Genomic DNA, 21,367 nt, shown 5'->3' on the forward strand with positions numbered 1-21,367 from the left:
TAGATGGTTTAACAGAAGAGGTCAAAACTCCAGCAGCACTTGTTGTATAAAGTGTATTGTCAGACAAGTGCTGATTTGTGACTTTGTAGAATTTAATTTCTTTATAATCAGTTCTGTGATCAGCCATTAGCTATTGGTTGGAGGCTTTTGGGCTAGATGCAATTATTTTTTATTGTATTTTTGCTCTTGTGGAAACTTTGTGTATGTGTACTAGATTAATTATGGCATTGTACATCCTATTGGAACTTAAAATAATACCTCACTAGCATGGCCTTTTTGTATTTTACTCACCTCATATAACCTCAAATTTGTGAATTTTTCTCACAAATTTAAGGTAACAGCATTTAACAACACTAAAACTATATCAAAACATCCATTTACAAAATCTCAAACAACTCCTGCAGGATAATTCATGTCTCATTTATCAACTCATATTCTTAGTTCTTCTCAAACATGCATTTTGCTAAAACCTTACTAAATAAAAGATGTCAGTACAAACTGTCTCTGGCATGGCCGAGTAATGTCATAAGTGAGACTTGGTTAATCTGCATGAGAATGAGAGTTTGTAAACAGTTTGGAAATAGTTTTTCTGTTGTTGGTTGCCAATAACTTCAGTTCATTAAGAATGTTTTTTTGGATTATCAGTTCACCATGGAGGCATGAAATAAAACAATATTTTCTCCAGAAATTCAAGGTAACATGCATTGATTAATTGATGTACAAATACCATTTTGCCGGTGAAGTAATTCACTTTTGTTTCTCTTGGCACTATGTTTTATGTAACCCTTGCTCTTTCTGATTTGTTATCACAAATTATTAAATGTGTTCTCCATTACTGTTTTCACAGTTTGACTTTGCTTTCAGTAAAGACTTCAAAGACCAACTGCTGTTTTAAACTTTTACTGGAAGTGTGTGTCGTTTGCTGCGAAGCTGTTCACTCAATATATAGTGAGGGCAGAACTAACCCAACAAAGGCTATGTGTTTTAAGACTGCACTACTGGCGTTGGCTGACAGAGGATTTGAAAGAAAAAAGAGAGAGACAGGGAGAGAATAAAAAAGAGAGAGACCTTGATGTACTTGGGTTGAGATAAGATGAAAGAAGAAGCCTTTTCCTACAATATGCTGCATAAATAAAACACTTAAGTTTCCAGTGTGTGCACATATTAAAAGGAATCATAGCGCATAATGCTCTTAAAAACAGAATTAGAACAACTAATGACAAAGTATAACTTATATGCCTCTCTGGAATATTTGCACGTTGTCTACATTTCTTTTAGCACAGTGCTATCAGTGCATGTTTAAGAGAGAAAGAGAGAACACCAGATAAAATAAGCAGGACAGAATATTTTATGAAGAAAACAGTAAGTGGCATTCAAATGTTTATTTCTGTAAAGTCCCCGAGTGGTGGCCTTGGCTATTATTTATGAATTAACTGCTAAAATTGCCAGAAAAAATCCCTTTATGGCGCCGCAGGAGGGCGATCAAAGTGGAACAGCTGAACTTGCATCAAAGTGTATTTAAGTTAGCAAAAGCTTGATTGTGGGTTGATAAAAGTATTATTTATACAGTAATGTCTCTAATTGCAACCAAGTTTGTTAAACTTTGAACAAAATAAATTGAGTTAAATGAGTCCAACCCAGAGAACTGTTACGTGACGGGCTTAACAAGAGTGATATTGTGAGAAAACTGTAGTCAAGTTACGCATTCTCCCAGTAATGTAATTTTTCTGATAAGTTGGTTAGTCAAGAAGTTAGTTTATCAGATAGTGACTCTGTTCATCCTTGTGTTTGTTCTCAGAGTGGGCCTCTTAAGTGTTCGCTTTGTAGGCCTCGACTTCTCAGAAATAAGACTCTGAATGCAGAGTGTGTGTGTGTGTGTGTGTGTGTGTGTGTGTGTGTGTGTGTGTGTGTGTGTGTGTGTGTGTGTGTGTGCGTGCGCGCGTGCATGTGTGTGTGTGTGTGTGTGTGCTAGGCATGTCTGTAGTGAGCCTGTGTTTGTATCTGCATCCGTGCTTCAGTGTGTTTCTGTCATTCTAGTTCAGTGAGTGGCCCACTGGGTGCAGACAATCCCAGGCTTTGTGTGTATGTCCTGCTGCCATGCTGCGTACTGTACTGAATGGGCTCTGGGGAGCGAGGCGTGTGAAAATCCCACCCTTGCCCACCTAGAGACTGTCAGCTGTGTGTGTGTGTGTGTGTGTGTGTGTGTGTGTGTGTGTGTGTGTGTGCACAAGAGAGAAAAAGAGTGCTTTTATGTGTATGTGTGTTGGGGTGTATTCATGTGTGTAGGGTGGGAAGTGGTGGGTGAAAGAGGACACTCCACATGGAAACAACAACTCTCTGTGTTGGACATTACAGAAGATTCTTTATTATTCTATTATTTCATTAACTGAGGAACCTAATGACCTGACAAATGACCCTCAGCAGAGGCGACTCTGTTCTCCAAGACTCAACACTACTGTTGCTGCCTGTGTGTCGACTTCCTCCCTTTTCATCATGCTTTATAATATCCTTAAGTTCTCCTCTTCGTGCTTTTTAATTAGTCAGTTTAAGATTTGCCAAGCCACATATCTTCCCAAAAAATTGACACTAAAATGACATTTTTTCAGACAGATAAATCAGGAGAAAATTAGCTTTATTTGAGACCTGTCTTTGTCTCAGCAACACACTCTTGTAAGATCTGGCAACAACTTATTTAATCTTGTACTTTATTGATATCAGATATTAAGCTAGCAGATAAAAACAAGCCACAAAAATAAATAGCAAACATTAAATTTGAACTGTATAGACTGTTGGTTTGTTTTGAATCTGCTTTCATCCATCCACACAATGTTAATGTGTGCCCACTTAGGAGACAGGAAGTGTGTACCATTTCTTACCATATGCACAGCTTGTAATGCATCATCTTTTGTAGAGCATCTTTGCTCATACCAGTGATAACTTTGCAAAATGTTCCACACTAACAGTTGCAACAAAACCAACAGCAGCATGAGGAGGCAGTCAATTAAGCAGAGTTGTCCAATTAGCTGGAGTGTCAGGTCACTACCACAAAAAAGTTCTTTCTTTGACAATGTTTCTACAGCAACATAGGCCTCAATGATTTTGCATTTGTCTACATAACTCTAGACAAACATAAGATTATAGTATTCATACATACTGCGTTACATCCAAACCAATCATGAGATACAGTAAGTAAATGCTGTGTTTTGATTGTGAAAACATTGTCAAAGCATACGATATGACTCGTCTAGGATACATGACCGGAGTTGCTTTTGTCCAAATGACTGTAAATTGCTGCTACCGCTACTTGAGGAGTCCTTCCTTGTCGAAGGCAAGATAACATGACTGTCGAGTGCCATGTTTCATAAACAGTCTCTCACCTTGTACATGCAGTAAACTTCCTGTGGTGCCCACTGTAATCTTGCATGCCAGACGGCACAAACATTGTAGCTCTGTTAATAACAGTTCTGTCTTAAGTCAACATGGAACTTTTCCAGAATGTCGGCTTATGTGTGGAAGGCAAAAATTAATTCCTGTCTCCTCCCAGTGATTAATAAATGAATGGATCCCACACATGTGGATCATCATGTGTCACTCCTGTTGTACTGTGTCTTGTTGCATAGCATGTGATGACTCAAGAGGCGGACGTGGGAGCAGTACGCTCTGGTGGAAGCCTAGTTATGTTCCCATTGTCCCCAACCACAACACAGGATGTGGTGGTTTGTGATTGCGGAGGTGGATGGACAATATGCACACACAAACAAATACTGAATGAGCACAAACACTCAAACTGCATAGACAGGACACAGGTGACTTCATCTGTGTGAGACAAAACCAACAGGCAAACTAGCCATCGTCCTATTTAGCCCACCACCACGGATGTTATTTGTTTAGCCGTGGTAGCTACCTGCTGCTGCTCATAAATGTCAAGCCTCATCATTGTTGAATGGGAGTTTGCTGCACAATTTGACTGTGCAGGGCGTCCCATTGAGTTTAATGCTTTGAATAAAGGTGCTGTTTGTTTATTAAGCAAGTTTTTTATGTTGCTTTTATTCACAACACGCTCATTGTTTTCTGCCTTTGTTACAGCATCCATTTAGCCCAGTAGGTAGTGTTCCCATTTCAGTGAAAGTTAACTGTTAATTTAAAAGTGCTCCTCAAAGGAGCTTCTTTTAAGTAGCTCAGCTATTAGGGAGATATATTTAAACCCGCTCCTCTTTCTCCCTCTGTCTCCCTCACTTCCTCCTTCCATCCCTCCATCTGTCTGCCATATCTGTTTAGGTGTTTGTTTGTGTTTGTGGCCTATCCTCTCCGAGCATGTAGACATATGCCCTGTTCCTCCTCTAATTGGTTCTCTGTATTCATGTGGGGATGCTGAGAGAGGCAGGGAGACTGCAGGCAAAGCTGACTCTTAATAAATGCCAGTCTACAGCCAGGCTATGGATGGACAGCTCACTGATGGGCTGTTTATAACAAGGCGTCACTTAATGCAAGGGGAGACAGGAGCTGAGGCGAAGTTATAGAGATAAAGAAAAGGAATAAATCAAAAGAGGGTGATGCATCTTGCCAATGAGAGATGGAGACGAGATGAGAGAGAGATGAAGATGCAATTGTGACTAAGCTTGGTGTATGCAACAGAAGGGAGGTCATAGCAGGCAGCAATTAATATCTGTGTGCGTGTGTGTGTGTGTGTGTTTAGAAAGCTCAGAGAATTAGCTAGTAGCCTAATTCACAGAAACCAGTAGGCTGCCCAAAGTCTGAGTCAGTTTTGAGGTGTCAACATCACACATTGCAATTATGAGTACATGAAAACTAGTCAGCAAGGAACAGCAGAGAAGTTCAAATAGTTAGCTAGAAATAGTTAATAATAAAAACAGTTAAAATAATTAACTAAAAGTAACACATAAACAGTTGAAATAAATAGCTAAGAGTAATGGATAAAATGGTGACCTAGTTAGGTAAAAGCAGGCTGGTTGATAAACAGTTAAAATACCAATGAAAATGAATAAACAGTTGGAATAGTTTTAGCTTTAAATAGGGAACGAAATAGATAAAATGTCTGGCTTCTGATAGGTGTGATTATAACCTTTTATTATTAATAGTGTTGAATAACACCCAGTTTATAATCAACAATGTCCGAACAATAACAAGCTCCAGTTTGGTTGAAATAAATCCTTACTTCACCAAGTTAGATGTTAGAAATATGCCGTTATTTCCCACGGTCTCTCGTTGCTGGCCGCCAGCCGTTTACTGTCCTGTAACTTATCCCGCCACCACTAGATGCTGCCGTGTCTTCCAGCTTAGCTGCCTTTTCCACCAGTAGGGACGGGAGACTGAGCTCTGGTGATGCATGCTGTGCACAACATACAATGAGTTTAATAGAAAGTCGAATGCCTGCATTTGATGGTATTAAGAAACATACCTTCAAGCTCAGTGAATGGTGATGCATTGTATCGCCGTTGGAATAGATATATGAAGTGTTAAAAAGAAGTAGTATGTCCCGATTTTGTGCATACTGCATGCAACAGTACGTACTTTGCAAGGACAGCCGCAGTCCCTACTAAAAGTAAAAAGAAAAAGTGAAATGGCATACACCTATACTCTTGACTCTCTCTCTTTCTCTGTGTGTGTGTGTGTGTTTGTGTGATTATTATTGGAAGATCGTGTATACACATGCCCATATGTGCACAGTATATGTGCAGAATTTTGTGTGTGGGTGTGTGTGTGGGACAGTTAGCTACGTGTGTGTCCTGGTGTGTTTTCAGGAATTCATCCTGTCAGGCATGGAACCTGCTGCCTCCTCTCAGCCTCTCTCTCCACAAAAAAACAAAGCAAAAGCCCGGTTTGTTTATTGTTTTGCCTGTCTTGTTTTTCTTTTGATTGTTGTCAAAGTTCCCACTCTCTCCCCTTGGGTAGCAGCGTACACTCCTCTCCTCTCTGCTATTATTTACTCCCTGTGGTTTTCAGAGTTTAGATAGAATGAGAGCGTTATCAAAAGGCCTGTTGAAAAAGGAAGCAAAGTTACGAGGGATAAAATATTCAGACTGATGGAATGTACTAGGCCTGTTCGTTCCCAAGTGTTTTCTCCAAACCATAGCAATTAGAAACATTGAGTGACATGTTGGTGCCTTCACATGTTTTTGGAGGTCCTTTGGGGGCCTGTAAAGGAAGGGTTTTCCTTTAGAGCCCGACCAATATGTGATTTTTCGAGACTGATACCGATGCCGATTTTATAGTAGAAAAAATTCACTGATTACTGATATGGCGACTGACTGATGTAGTGAATTTTTGAGCTGGAATTAAAATAGATAATTTCTATGTGGAATGTGCACTGATTTTGCACTGATATGACTATGCAAAAATGCTGAAAAAGCTGATTTCTTAAACATAAAACAACTTTTATTTAACAATTTACTTATCGAACATTACACACAAACAAAAATAAAGAATGAATAAAAAATAAAGATAAACATCCGTACTGTATGTGTTCAGCATCACTCTTCACTGACCATTCAAATAAAGGATATAAAAATAAAATACACTTCAGTACTGTATGGTCTTTGCTGATCATTTAAATAAAGAATAAATAAAATAAATAGCTAAATAAACATCAGTACTGTCAGTATCAGTATCAGTCAAATGTTGACTATTTTAATACTGCCAGTCAATTAGGGACAGGTTTTAAAACAAGACGCATAGTTTCTCAGCATTTACACCTGCCAGGGAGCTCCTCTTGTCATCATAAATGTTCCCTATTGTGCTAATGACCCTCTCACTGGGGACAGAGGACAGTGGACTCTGTTTGAGTTATAGTGGAACTATAGTATGGGACATTCCCCAAAATGTCAGGAAGCACCACAGCCACAGAACAGTCCCTAAGATGGCCTTACAGCTTTGTTGTGATCTCTGCATATTTACATATTGTTCCACTTTTTGGGAGTTGGAAGCAATCAAACATCAGATATCAGTTTTTCTTTCAACATAACCAGGCTGGAAACTCACCACATCTGAATTCACAGTGCGAGCGGGGTGTCCCCTCGCCTATCACCGCCACACACACACCTGGCGCAGGAAGAGACAGAGGGGAGACGCTGGTCTGTCGGCCGCTGACAGTGGTGTTCTGCGGTTACTGACTGCAGCGTGCATGGTAAAAAATGGCAGTATATTTCCTCCTTGTTCCCTGTTGATCTAAATAGGTTGCTAAATCTGTCTCTTGTTGCTTTTTAAATATAACGCCGCCGCTGAATAGCGATAAAGTCAGCATGTTAGTAGTCCTCTCCTTCAGTCACTCTGGGACCTTAGATTTTTCAGAATGATGGGACCATTGTTTATTAACTGAACAGTATTTATTTCAATGTGGCTTACCGTGAAAACTCCCTGCTCCACCGTCCGCTCCGGTGTGAGCTAGCTCTGCTACATGTGCTTCAGAGTGTTAAGAGCAGTGTAAGCAATGGAGTCAGAACGAACTCTGCTGGACTAACTATATAATGAAACCATTTCTAAACCACCCAAGCATTGCTTTCTGCATTATATGGTCTGTAAAAGAGTTGTCTTATTTGCGCATACCGTAAAAAATATATGCCAATATGCTTTGATATGTCTGTGAAAGGCTAATATCGGGATAAATCGGTCGGGCTCTCTCTTCTCTTCTCTTCTCTTCTCTTCTCTTCTCTTCTCTTCTCTTCTCTTCTCTTCTCTTCTCTTCTCTTCTCTTCTCTTCTCTTCTCATATTTGGGAGAATAGGGATATGTCTGGATATGTTTGTGTGGGCCTGCATGTGTGCGCACATATCTGCTTGTGCTCATTGCTGTTATAAATACCAGGGGTGATTGACAGTTTCCAGTGTTTGGGTTTGACAGCTCTTATTTGTTGTAGTCGACAGGCTTTTTAGTGAATGGCTGACGTTTTGAGGTTCCGTGTCTGTCACTGTGCGATGACTACAGGGCACTGCTGTGGATGTGGATACCAGTTCATGGTGCACCCCTTTCAACATCAATGCAAAGTGCGTATGTGGCTTCTAAAAGCTGTTTTTTTTTCTTGAACAGCTCTGGGCCCAAAGGGTCATGGGAAGATTAAACATGGTTGTTTTCTGAACCATTGATTTTTTTTGTTGTTGTTGTTGTTGACTGGAACATTACAGTTTTGTGTAAAGCTGCTTGCTGCTAAATAATTCCAAGAAACTGACACATAAGAGGAACTGAATATTGATGTTAAAAAATATAGGGTAAGATGAGGTAAGATGCCCCTATCCCCTTAATTCTTCTCCTAACCAATATATGGCACAAAATCTACTACTAGGGCAAAGTGATCTAATTTTTTGTCACTGGAAAATAGTGATCTATGTATTTAATATTAATTTGTATGTGGAAAAAAATATAATAACTGTGTAGACACCAAATACATTAAATTTAAAAATTGTAATTAGATCAATACAAAGGTTTATTGACATAACACCTACTACTGGATGCGTGCATGAAAATCAAATTATTAGTCATTAGTCTGAACTGTACATATACACAGTCTTAACAGCTTAGTGGCTAAGTGGCCAGCAGCACGCCTGATTTTGAGAAATGCTGGCTCTAATAGATTGTGTCATTTTGAACATTTCGGGGGTCAGTAGTCGCCAAACTGTAACTGTATTGTAATGCCATTCCCTTCTTGTTTGTAAAACATAGTTGGAGAAGATATTAGATGCATGCTATATTACATTTAGTTTTATTAGTGTACCATAATGAGTAGAAAGCTATTTATTAAACTCAGCATAATGCTTAGGACAATTTTGGATTTGTTATTCTCGTTAGATGAATCTTTGAACTGTCTCCAGTTCTCCATCTGAATTCCTCCTCCTCCACCACAGTGCGTCAGGTGGAGACAAACCAGACAAACCTCAACAGTGTTGATGAGGTATAGACAGATGGACAGAAACACTTACAACATAAAAGAGGAGGCAGCACACCTGTAGCACTGACGCAAATACCGAAAATCTTTATTGAGACATTAAAAGACTGTTTTGACAGCACAGCTGCCTTTTTCAGTGTCTGATTTTAGCGACAGACAGTTATACAGCTGAACAAACGCATGCATCCTCAAGCACACCAAACATACTTTTATATACAAGACAAGTGTGCCCATGTTTCCGTAATGTCTTAGTAAGTTCTTTTTGCATCAGAGCTACAGATGTGTGGTTTGTCATGGTTGTTTGCTTAAAGGGACAGTTCACCCCCAGAGTCAAAATACACATTTTTCCTCTTACCTGTAGTGCTATTTTTTAAAATAGATTGTTATGATGTGAGTTGCGTTGAGTTAAGTTTTGAAGATACTGGCTGTATTGTGTAGAATAAAAATGGAACTTTATGAAATGATTTCCCACCGGACATTAAATAAGCACAATGCTTTTAAAAGACATATATATATATATATATATATATATATATATATATATGTATGTGTGTTTGTGATGAGATGCCACTTTATTCCCATAATTAATGTTTGTTGAATATATTACCCAGTGTATTCATGCCACAGTTTTAATTGTGCTGTCACCTGCGTGCACGCCCAGTGACAGACAACTCTCCTCATGTCTTCATAAAACAACCCCCACTGATCATACCTCAGCAAGATGGCAGAATGCCGCTCAGACAGCCAGGGAAACTTGTGAATGTGTGCTGGCACAAAGACAGAGAGGAGAACATGCAGACAGGTCGGCAGACGTGTGTGTATTGTAAGCTAGCTGACAAACTATAATGGCACGAATATTATGGCTGCTTTAAGCTAAGCGAGACACAGAGAAGCCGTCAAGCCTGCAGAAAAGTTGATCGACCAGATAGAAAGATAAACCAGCAGTCATTCAGTCATCAGTATTTTGTAAAGATATATGTACCCATGGCAACATAAGAGTGTAACAAAAAGTATTGTACTTTTTGTTTTGATCAACGATGGTTGGAATATGTGGTGAAGCCAAAAACATAGAAGAGTGTGTGCTTTTCTGTGTAAATTACAATAGAACATGCAGGAAAAGACATGCATTTATTATGAGTGTGTTGAGGGATAAAGGGTTGCCGAAAGCCGACAGCTCAGCCTCCTGTGCATGGCGTCTCCCTTTCTGCCTCTTTGTCTTTCACTGTCAAGATCCCTCCCTGTCAGGCAAAAGTCACCGACCAGGCAGTGCCGGAGACGCTGCGTTTGGACAAACTGTCAAAGAGCTCGTAGTCACAGAAGACATATAATGTAGCAAAGTCACGGAGGACCCATAATGTAACTCATCCTCTTTTTGCAGAGTGCTTGAGCTGGAAAAATTACAGTTACCCATTCTTTTGATGCGGATTTAATGCTGTGCTTGTGTCACGTGAAAATAAGCAGAAAAGCAGGATAACATGTTTTAATTCTGAACTTGCACTCAAACTCGTTTATATTTATTCATATTTGTCGAGCAGGGATAAAGTGCAGTGTATTGTGTATTTGTGTGTCTTTGGAAGAAGTGTGTGTTGGGGTAGCACAAATATTTTAATTTTAAATGTTGCCAAAATCTGTGGATTTTATGCATGTGTTGAAACATTCATGCCATTTGTGATGCCAATTGGGATCTATCAAGGCCTAAAAGAACAAACACGCTTTTTTTGTTGCTAATTAGAGCTTGGAGTGAATGTAATGTAATTTCTGGATATGGTGAAAAGCTCTTTGCTGTCAACCAAAGTATTCTCACAGGACGGTTTGCACGATATTCCATGAAAATGAATGCACAACAGTTCATATGATATCAAGTCAATTCAAGTCAAGTCAATTTGATTTATAAAGCCCATTATCACAAATGACAATTTGCTTCAGAGGGCTTTATAGCATACGACATACCCCCACCCCCCAAAACCTTTAATGGGGAAAAGAATGGTAGAAACTTCAGGAAGAGCAACTGAGGAGGATACCTCTTTCAGGATTTCAGATTTATAAATGTAGTTTATGACAGAATGTATGTTACATGCACATATTATTGTATATATACTTATGTGACAATAATTATCATATGTGTATATTAATAGTTGCGGTATGACTAATAATAATAGCAGTAGCAGTGGGCGTCAGGCAGGACCACAGTATCAGAGCAAACACAACCTACGATCCAGGCACAGCTGTGATTTGAGAAATCTATGAGACAAGCGAGCTCAAATGCTCCAGAGAAGAAATCAAGTTAATGATATGCAGTAAAAGGACATGCATGTTGTCAAATGAAGAGAGAGGTGTGCTCAGTGTATCATAGAAAGCCCTCCAGCAGACTATATGCTCATATCAGCGTAACTAGGGGCTGGTCTAAGGCAAGCCCGAGCTAGCCCTAACTGTAAGCCTAATCAAAGAGAAAAGTTTTAAGGCTATTCTTAAATGTTGAGACAGTGTCATCCTCTTGGATGGAAACTGGAAGATGATTCCACAAAAGAGGAGCCTGATATCAAACGAATTAGCGCCCCATGAATCACGTTACATCCTTAACATACAGTTACATAATTAAGGTGCAGTTACGGAGGTGAGCTTTAGACAATAAAGATGCTATGGTTAGGTTTAGGTAAAAGAAACATGGTGAGGTGACCTTAAAATGACTTCAAGTTCACACCATCCAAACACGTGTCTTCTGGTGGGAAGTCCCGGGGGGGGAATTTCAGATTTTCAGACCCATTCCACATCCCCAACCTTCCTCTTTACAAGACTGCTCGGGACTGCTTTCTTGTTTACTCCCGTCAGCTCATTGGTCACGTGATCACAGCATTTCAAAATACGTGGGACATGGAAGAATTTCAGAGCATTACTTTTCGTTGGAAAACGTACCAACAGTTTGTGAGAACAGCCTGTGCCCACTTGTGCACTTAGGTAGCACAGAGGAAAAACACTTTTCCACCACTAAAAAGGACCTGCTTTCGTGTTGTTTCTGACATGGTGGGGTGCTCCAACAAACACATTCGACTGTGTTTGAAGGGTAGGAAGTTGATGAGGATAATCATGAAGTAGTCGCTGCACCACTTAGCTGTTGACCAGCAGGGGTCCAAACATCGAGAGAACACAACAATGCAGGTTCATCTGACAAAAAAGTTGAACTGAGCTCAAAATTTACTGCAATGCAATGTCTTAAACCAGAGCACATTCAGCAATTAAGCACATCCCGATTAAGTATATGTATAAATTACTTTGCAATATGAACAGCATCTTTCTCTGGTTAGACTTTTAAATAGTATAACAAATCACTGTCCAGTGTTTTTATATCTGATAAGCCAACAAATTCATTGATGTATTACTCAAAAACATCTTCCTGGGCCCCTTTTTATCTCCTGAGCAACACAGCACCTTGTGTTTTCTTAATGTAGGGCTAGTAACAGTCTGAAAGAGAGAGTCAGCATCAACTAGCAAAAAATTATATCTGCTAAATGCATGCAAGCAAATAACCAATACAGGACTTTTCAGAACCAAAGTTACAATGTTCTTTAGAGGAACAAGAAAAGACGAGAGGGAGATTAAAGACACAATATCAAAATAAGCAGAATGAATGGAAACTTTTGATTTCTTTTCACCTCAGACCCTAATTCCCATGTTTTTGTGCCTTGAAAAGGGAACTTTTTGCCTCCCTTTTTGTGATCTGTTTGTTATTATGACCCAATCCTGAGAATGCTGCTTGGGTGGACATGGACAGTATTTTGTGATGGTGTGTCATTGCATCTCGCTGGTTAAGGAGCTAAAATAACCACATTCACCTGGGTGTTGTGTTTACATCAATCAGCAAATTGGAGCCAGAGCAGATAGATACCAGACTACGGCAGAGTCATTTGACCCAGGTGTGAATGCCAATTGTTACCTTTCCTGTTACACACAAAGGCCAGATAATAGCGGGTCTAATTGGGTTTTTTATGCAGTAGGAAATACGCTTTCATGAGAGTTCAAGAGAGTTTGCAAGAGTTGTGTACGGAAAGTGTAGATTAGTGTTGAAAGTCTAACAACATTTTCAGTGTAATTTCAATGTAATATTAATTGAAGGTGCACAATTTCCCGTAGGTTTTACATTGCAGCCTGTTTTGCTACCCTCAGAACTGGACCAATTTAAAAATAGTTGTCTCCATTATAGTCAACTGGACACAAAAACATGGGGAAAGGGTCTAGGATGAAAAATAGCCTTTAAGTATAAAATAAAAGGTGTGGAAGCAAGAGAGATGCAAAGAAAACAATGATAAAAGAACATGGGATTAACCTTGTTCTGTGGAGCAGAGTTTTTAGATGTAATGAGATATAAGACTTTTTTAGAGCGGTATTTTGAATCCTCTAATGTTAATCTACATGGAGCTGTCTATGCACACATACTGTACAGCTCAGAAACTTCTCCACCTTTCTCCAACACACCCACTAACTTTCACCCAAGTACACATGACGCCTGACTATACTGCAGAAGATTGATTGACACTTGTTGTCGACACTTGAGCCTGATTTGCTTCACTTCTAGTCTGTCTCGTTTGGACTTTGCCATGCATATTTTAAGATTGCCTTACCCGGCAGACAGTCTCACACTGACAGAAAGTGTTGTCCCATTTTTTATTCCTCTCTCTCTCTCTCTCTCTCTCTCTCTCTCTCTGTGAATTTATAGTCAGCTTTGTTGTTATATTAAGTTTGAAGTTAAATTTCTGGATATAAGACAAATTCCCTCTGTCAGAGAATTCTTTATAGTTTGATGTTTGAGATGCTTTTGGTTGTTTGTTACAATGAAAGCTCCCTTGGGCTATCACATTTTTTCATTCTTTTACTTAAGCTCCCCTTCTCTGTCATTGTGTCTCTTCACTTTCTCCTTTCCTCTGTCGTTCACTTTGCAGCGCATTCCTCTCATATCTGTTTCTCCCCTCCCCTCTTTGTTTTTGTCAATCTCCCCTCCTTGTCATCTTTTACTCCCTCTCCCTTTACTTATTCCCTCCCTGTCTTTCTTTGAATTTCTTACTTGATAAAAGCAGTTTCTATAAAGCACTCAGCAAAAAAAAGAAAAAAAATGCACTGCTTTGACAAGTATTTCAAATCCAAGCTGTTCTTTATTGCACTGAGGCAAATAATTGATGAAGAGTGCCTTTTTGCGTCCATCCAGCCCCATTCACACAGTGGTATGAAAAATACCACTGCTCGATGCCACGCACATGTGGTCTTATATAAACTGACATTACTGACACCAGTAACCATCTGATGGGATAAAAGCGCCGCTCGTTGGAGGTGTCATTTTTTTATCAATTGCGATACATTTATTGGTTCACTCAAGGAACCTCTTAAAGCTTAAAATCATAAAATTGGCATAAAATTGGTCTCCTCTTAACATCAGTAGAGCAGTTAGAGGTTGTTGATGGATGACAGACACCAGATGAGCTGCTTTCTGAGCTTTCAAGCATAGTAGACTTTACTTTTGCCCCTATTTATTGTACTGGGACTTGAATTTTGCTTGAAGTGTAGACCATCATTTCTATTTCTAGTTTTAACATGTCAGGGTGTCCACAGTCGTAAAATTCCTGGAAATGTTATGAAATTAGAAAAACTGTGTTCCAGGCCTGGGAATACTTTGGAATTGTTTTGGAAAAGTTTTGAATATTCATTGTTTTGGCTTTTGTTGAACATGTATTCATAAAAATCCCCAAATATTTTTGACAAAATGTGAAATATGTCCCTTGTATCATTAATTTAAGATCTTGCACTGCGCTGTGCATGTGATACACGTTTACATTCACGTTTACCATGCCAACTTTTTGGGGAAGAAAATGTCACGAAAGGAGAGAAACAAAAAAAATTCAGAAAAGCTGTTGTGTAGCAGGTTAACCAAGGCTTTTACATTTAAATTTCAGGCACATAAGATACCAAAATATTCATTGTCAGTGTGGTAAATATATAATATCATTCATTGGTCCACATGGACGGAGGAAGCCTGAGGAGACATGACAGCTATCAACCAAATTTGATTAACATATTGCTTGTGCTCAGGTGGCAAAATGATTAAATGCTGATAAACCAAACGACTGTTTAACAAGACATAAATTCTCTACAAATAGAAATACATACAAAGATAGTAAGCTTTATCCTCTGGGGACCATGAATATCTGTAAAAAATGTCCTGCCAATAATTGGTCAGACGTTTCAGTCTCAACGGTTTTGTTTTTCAAAGAAATTTGGCTAACTGTGGGGTTTGTTAAATACCTGATTGCTCATGCTTTTTCATCCTGTTAGCTATGTTATCACCCAAGTACGTATGAACAATCATCTCCACTTCCTCCCACTGTACAAAAATGAAGCAAAAATTATATGACATGTACTGTGAGTTTTAGGTTTGGTCTATGTCCTATCCACTAACATGGAAGAGGCAAAGTTTATGGGTTATGTTTTGACTGCACATTTGGGGAGCTGCCATGGTTTCCATCTTTATATACAGTCTTTGGCTGTCACAGAAACTATCTTGATAAGTCTTGTGTTATTATTACTAATAAAAATGAAGGCTATGAACAGAATACCTATGTTGCAATAAACCAGAATTTCTTTCACATTGTGGTATATCTAGTTTGTGTCTGAGGGTTAATGCTGTAATCCATATAGAGCTTCTTTCACAATTATCCCTCCCTGACTTTGTTGGCTCATCTTGGGAATTGTACAAGTAACCTTGTCGAAGTTTATTAAGCTTGTACTGAGAGCTGCAACAGAATATTCAGTCCCATCATTTTGACAGTTATTGAAAGATACTTTTGGAGAAATTTCCTTGATTCCCTTTGTCAGTTGATTTTCTATTTGTTAGTTTATTCTCTCTCATGTGTAGGGTCTCCCTCAGTGTGTAGCCTATATTGTCAAAACATACTTCCAACATGTAGTGCATATGGAATGGCAGATGCAAGTGAATTCATGATTATCTTCATGGGTTAATCCTGTCTTCTGTATCCTGACACACAAGATTTTGGCATTGAGACAGATAAGACATGTGTGTGTTTGTGTGTGTGTGTATTCTGGTAGTATAGGGCTGTGATGATGAGGATGATGCATCCTATCCCCATTAGTGTTAGCCTAGATCTGTCAGAGCCTTGTTGGGTTACTGCCTGGCAAAATCTCAACCCTGAGGAACAATGGGATGGGCCAAACACACACACACACACACACACACACACACACACACACACACACACACACACACACACACACACACACACACACACACACACACACACAAATGCACGCCCTTGTGCATATGTTCCCAAGACAAAACAATGCTTCTCTGTTTCGTATACACATACCCGACATTACCTGGAAGTTCTCGTCAGAGCACACACTGTCAATCTCACATCCACATAAGCACAAACACACTTTCATCCTCAACCCTTGTGTAACAGACAGGAAGCGTTACAGTCGGGTTTGTTGTCTTTATTGTACCATAGTTTTGATCGACATCATATTTCACATGCTCAAAATGCATTTTTCGTCTGCCCCCTGTCTCACCTCTGTCAGACAATAACAGAAACAGCTCAGTTAGCTGACGACTGTTTATTTCTTTTTCCAACTCGGCGGGCGTTGTTACTGTGACCGAAACAAAGACCATCAACTCAAATAACTGATTATGCAGCGCTGGTTTCTCCTCATTATAATAGTGTTTGCCACAGTGAAGATCAATGGAGTGAGTGAGTGGAGGCTCAGATCAGTGCTGTTGGAAGCACACGGTGCGTTGATCATTCAACAGATTCAACTGCATGCCCAATTTGTATTTCAAATCAGATCATTTCCCAACAACATCCTTGTTTACTCTGAGAGATTAGTTATCACCTCGCAGAACTACTTTGATGTGCATCTTCTGTACATTGTGTCTTGCTCAGTAACAACACTTTAATAACTTGTTTCATTACCTGTGGTGTGGAGTGCTCCCTCCGACATAGCTTAATTCAAGGCTGTCCTACATTCTTCATGTGCTGTGGAGCTGCTCTTGTGTGGTGGCTTCGATGAGAGATAACAGTTTTCCTCTCTGTTCTTCTTTATGGACTTTTAACGTTGCTTCGAATTAACATCTCTGTCATTAATTTGCAGTGACACTTGGCCTCCCTCCACCCACCCAACCAGCAGCCAGTTAGATTTAAGCCCCAGAGCTCTATTTTGTCTCTAAGCACCAAACTGCAGCGAGGAGAGCTGTAACGTATAGACCCACTGTATTGCGGACATCACAGGACACATGACCTTTTGATGTAAATGATTAAAACAGATACTTCTAGGTCTTGAATCAAAAATATAAGTTTCATAATTTTTCCTTCTTTTCCATCTTTTGACCAAGCATCTTCATTCATTTCAGAGAAATTAGGGCAAGTTTCCAATGTTCACCCGCAGCCACACGAACGTGGAGGGTGGGGAGGATTTCGTTACTGGAAGCTCTGAGAAGGGGAGGGCCTGTGTCGAGAAAACGCTATTTTAGGGTGATTTTAATCACGACAAAGCTCAACAAATAAAATAAAAAATGTAAATGGTCATATTAAGTTTTTGCAACCTAACAGTTTCAAAGAATAATTTTTATAAAATGTCTGAATCTGAATGTTGAATTTCACTCATGATTATTATTATTGTTATCCTATAGAGCTATATACTATAGTTATATTTTCAACTTTACAACTTTAAAAGTAACACCGCTCTGCCCGACATATCACTGTAAAAAAAACAACAACGATTTAAAAAAAGGAGCATAACTACATGTATGTGTTTTCTGATAACATTTATACTTTATTCAATAACATTTTATTAAACAAATAAAATAAATTCAAGCTTTTAGAGCATTTAGAAATACCTGCTGTCGGGGAGTTGAAAATGGCACATGTCCAAAATACGGACAATAAATGATAATAATTGTCATCATGTCTCTTAGTTTTTTTTAATGATTTATCTTGAAAGATCAATCCAAAAGTATCTTTTAAACTTTTAAACTGTGCAGTAAAGCTTGTGTGTGCATGTATTAACGCGGCAAAGCAAATTTACGGCAGCACATGTTCAAAATAACGTGAGTCTATGTTAGATTTGGTGTACAATCGGACATTCATCCCTTCTTTCTTTCTTCCTGCCCTCCTGTTTTTGTGTCAAGAGTTTGGTGCCATTATGAATAGTCGGTGTGACGGCATTGAGTGCACTTTAGGTGGCTACAAGACTGCCACTCTCATCCTGTTACCCAGAAAGCATTTCACATATTATAGCTATTTTCTCAATGATGGGTGTTGATAAAGTGTCTCACCATTACGCCCACTCATGGTGCTGGATTATTGTTCAGCTTTTGTTTGTGATGGGGTGATGATGATGATGATGATAGCAGCAGTCCATTGATGGTTGCCCTTGGTTTCTTATGTTTTTCTGCAAGACTTCGCCTCCCTCGATAGTTTGTCGAGTCAACAGTCTTTGAGAAAGGAGAAAAAAAAACAGTGAAAAGCTCCCAGGTCAACCCAAGAGTGGGCACATAATGATACAGTACAGACATCCTTATACAAGAAACTGTTATTCAAGAGTTGACACAGCATTAGGACACATGTAACAAACTTCAAAAATATCAAATTATAAAATACAGAGAAAATTGAAGCAGTCTTTGCAAATCTTAATTACAGATCTCAACTTCACAAGTCTCAAGCTTCCTTATTCATTGTATTAATTAAAAAGTTGAATTAATATGGATTTAATTCCTGACTTTATTAAGGGCACTATTTTCTCTTGTCTCTTTTCACTCTGTCGAAATAAATCTTGCTAAAAAGTTATATAATTTCAGCAGATACTTGGAATTCTTGACTTCTGTAGCTCCAATTTAAAGGAAGGAAGACATTTTTTTTAATAAGAAGAGGAAAAAAATGGAGAAAAGAAAGGAAAAACAGAAAAAAGAGGACCTGTTTTTGCTCAAGGCCTTTTTATAAATCTTAAATACTTACAGATATTCAATGTAACATTTCTAAACCTTGTTTTCAATGCTTTTTATTTCCCTCGTCTCATTCCAACTCAGAGTTAGATTCAAAATCCACAAGACACTTATTAGGTTTTCATTTTCCTTGAATGCTAATTAAGTAGTTCTCAATCAGGGGTCCAATGACCTCCAGGTTTCCTTGGAGGAGTTCAAGGGGGTCCCTAAAAAAATAGGGAATATATTATTTTCACCATTTAATTGAGCCTGATGTGACAACTCTACAATTCTGATCTTAATTATATCTAAAAACCAAACTCTTTTCAGATGGAGGTCCATGACGTTAAATCTTATCAAATGAAGGCCCATGACGTAATGAGTCCTTGACACTAAAATAGTTTGAGAAACACTGTGCTAAATCATTCAGATGAGCGAGACTGTGTGTTTAAAATTTGTCAGGAACAAGTGTAACACAGTTCCCCAAGTGTATATTACACTGCATGCTTTGCAGGTGAACTGCATATAGTGTTCAGACCATATATTTTATCATCATGCTACATATGATACAGCTGCTCTCTTTTAAACATAAAGTCAAACAGAACAGAGAAAGAGTGATGGGTTTTCCCACCGTGTGTTTGTGGACAGTGACTTTGCCTTTGGTGTATTTTTAAACGCTCTGATGGATATGACTTAGAGGATAGTACGTACTGGCCAGAGAGCAGTAATAATTAATGAAGGTTTTTATAGAAAGCACAAGAAAGCCGACTGAAGAAGTCTTGGTCATTACTCTTACGCATATGCTTTTATTGCTGCCTTTTTAATCCCTTGCTCTGTTGTTCTCGGACTTCTCTGAACTTATTTTTCGTATTTGTTTAAGGCTGTTTGCTCTCCCTCACTCGTCTAACCCTGCCCCTCTCTCTTTGTGTCTCTGCAGGTTCAGGAAAATGTCTTCGCTGAGTTTGACCACCAGCAGCTGCTTGACTTCTACAACAAGGTCTGTTATTTCTGTGTGTGAGTGTGTGTAAGTACATGTAAGCGTCCACTTTTATGTCATGATGCATGTCTTCGTGTTTCAGTACCTATCTTCCATGTTGCATTTCATCCTGATTGACAGACACTGCCTGACGAAATCCATCTGCCTGCCCGACTCCCTCACTCTTTGATACATTTTACAGCTTTTTTTTCTCTCTTTTTGACTTTCTCTCCCTTTTTATGTGTGTGTATTTGTGTGTTTGTGTACCTCTTTTGTGTACTTCTTTTTTCCAAACACTCAACCTTTTCTCCTCTTTCTTCCAGCTTGAAATCGTGCAAGGCCAGTTGGATTCCCTGACTTGATGCCTGGTGCTCTTTGTACATCCACAAACAACACACTCTTTCTGTCTCTCCTGCTCTCTCTCTCTCACTCTCTCACTCACTCACTCACTCACTCACTCACACACACACACACACACACACACACACACACACACACACACACACACACACACACACACACACACACACACACACACACACACACACACACACACACACAGCTAGTGTTTTTGCTCACAGCTATGCCAGCTGTTGGAGGTCTAGCAGTTCCATTCTTGCTCTGATTTATTAGAGAAAAATGTCAAACTTTGAAGGGAGGAGTTTCTTCACCCTTTGAGCTCCTTTAACGCAGGTTTGTGCCCATAACTTGGAGAGGCTGGTGTGATAAATCTGATTGTTCTCTATATTTTTATGTCTTCATTAAGGAGATAGTGGGAAAATTACTTTTGCCATTTTACATTGTGCTAAAACACTTTTCTTCGTAACATTTTCTATACCCTGCAGTGTTTGATCACCCTATGAATTTATGAAAGTTATATAAGCCAATCGTCAATTATCTATAAAGTTCATTTGTACCCTTACAAGTAAAATTATATGAAATCAAATGTTTTTTGAGTTGAAACAAATTTTGTACCTAGGAGGAAGAAGTAGTGTTCATGCCATTCTAATAAAATCTGAAGTGGAGGTGAAATCCATCCAAGCTGTTGTTATTTAGTGAAGGCTCATTATTTCTCATTAAGACCAACCTGGACTGCTGGTTCAACAGATGGGAGTTCTGGGAGGCACAGTGGACCTCCAGTGTGTGTGTGTGTGTTGTGTGCTGATAGGTGCATGAATATGTCCTTGTTCGTGCATCTGTCCTTAGTTGTGTATGTGTTTGTGCATATTTTCTCTCTTCCGCTCTTTGAATTCAAGCTCGAGACGTTCCCAGTCTCTCAGGTGTTTTCCCCCCATGCAGATTTAGTAAACCCACCCCTGTCAGATCCACCCCATGGCTCTGCTCTTAGTCTGCTGATTAGATGGATTATGCTGGGCTTTTTATCAAATTTAATAATTTACTTTTTAAATTTGTAACCCACAATGTTTGGGACTTAAAGATTTACAAGCTCAGAAAACCAGTTAGTCCCCAGTCTGCTCACTTTCTACTGTGTAGTTTTTACTTACTTTTATTTGTTAGTA

General features: G+C 39.0%; 1 protein-coding gene across 1 annotated transcript in view; it reads left to right on the plus strand.

Moving 5' to 3' along the window:
• The window catches only part of commd10 (COMM domain containing 10), a 69,638-nt gene extending 48,755 nt beyond the window's left edge, over positions 1–20,883 (plus strand). The window contains exons 6-7 of the mRNA XM_042488431.2: positions 19,809–19,868; positions 20,171–20,883. Of these exons, the coding sequence (XP_042344365.1) occupies positions 19,809–19,868; positions 20,171–20,209 (99 nt within the window). The 3' untranslated portion in view covers positions 20,210–20,883. The remainder of the gene's footprint in view (positions 1–19,808; positions 19,869–20,170) is intronic.
• The last annotated feature ends 484 nt before the right edge of the window (positions 20,884–21,367 follow it).

This window comes from Plectropomus leopardus, chromosome 4 (assembly GCF_026936395.1).
Source record: "Plectropomus leopardus strain MGB_pleo_1.0 chromosome 4, ASM2693639v1, whole genome shotgun sequence".
In the NCBI taxonomy this organism is placed as follows: domain Eukaryota; kingdom Metazoa; phylum Chordata; class Actinopteri; order Perciformes; family Serranidae; genus Plectropomus; species Plectropomus leopardus.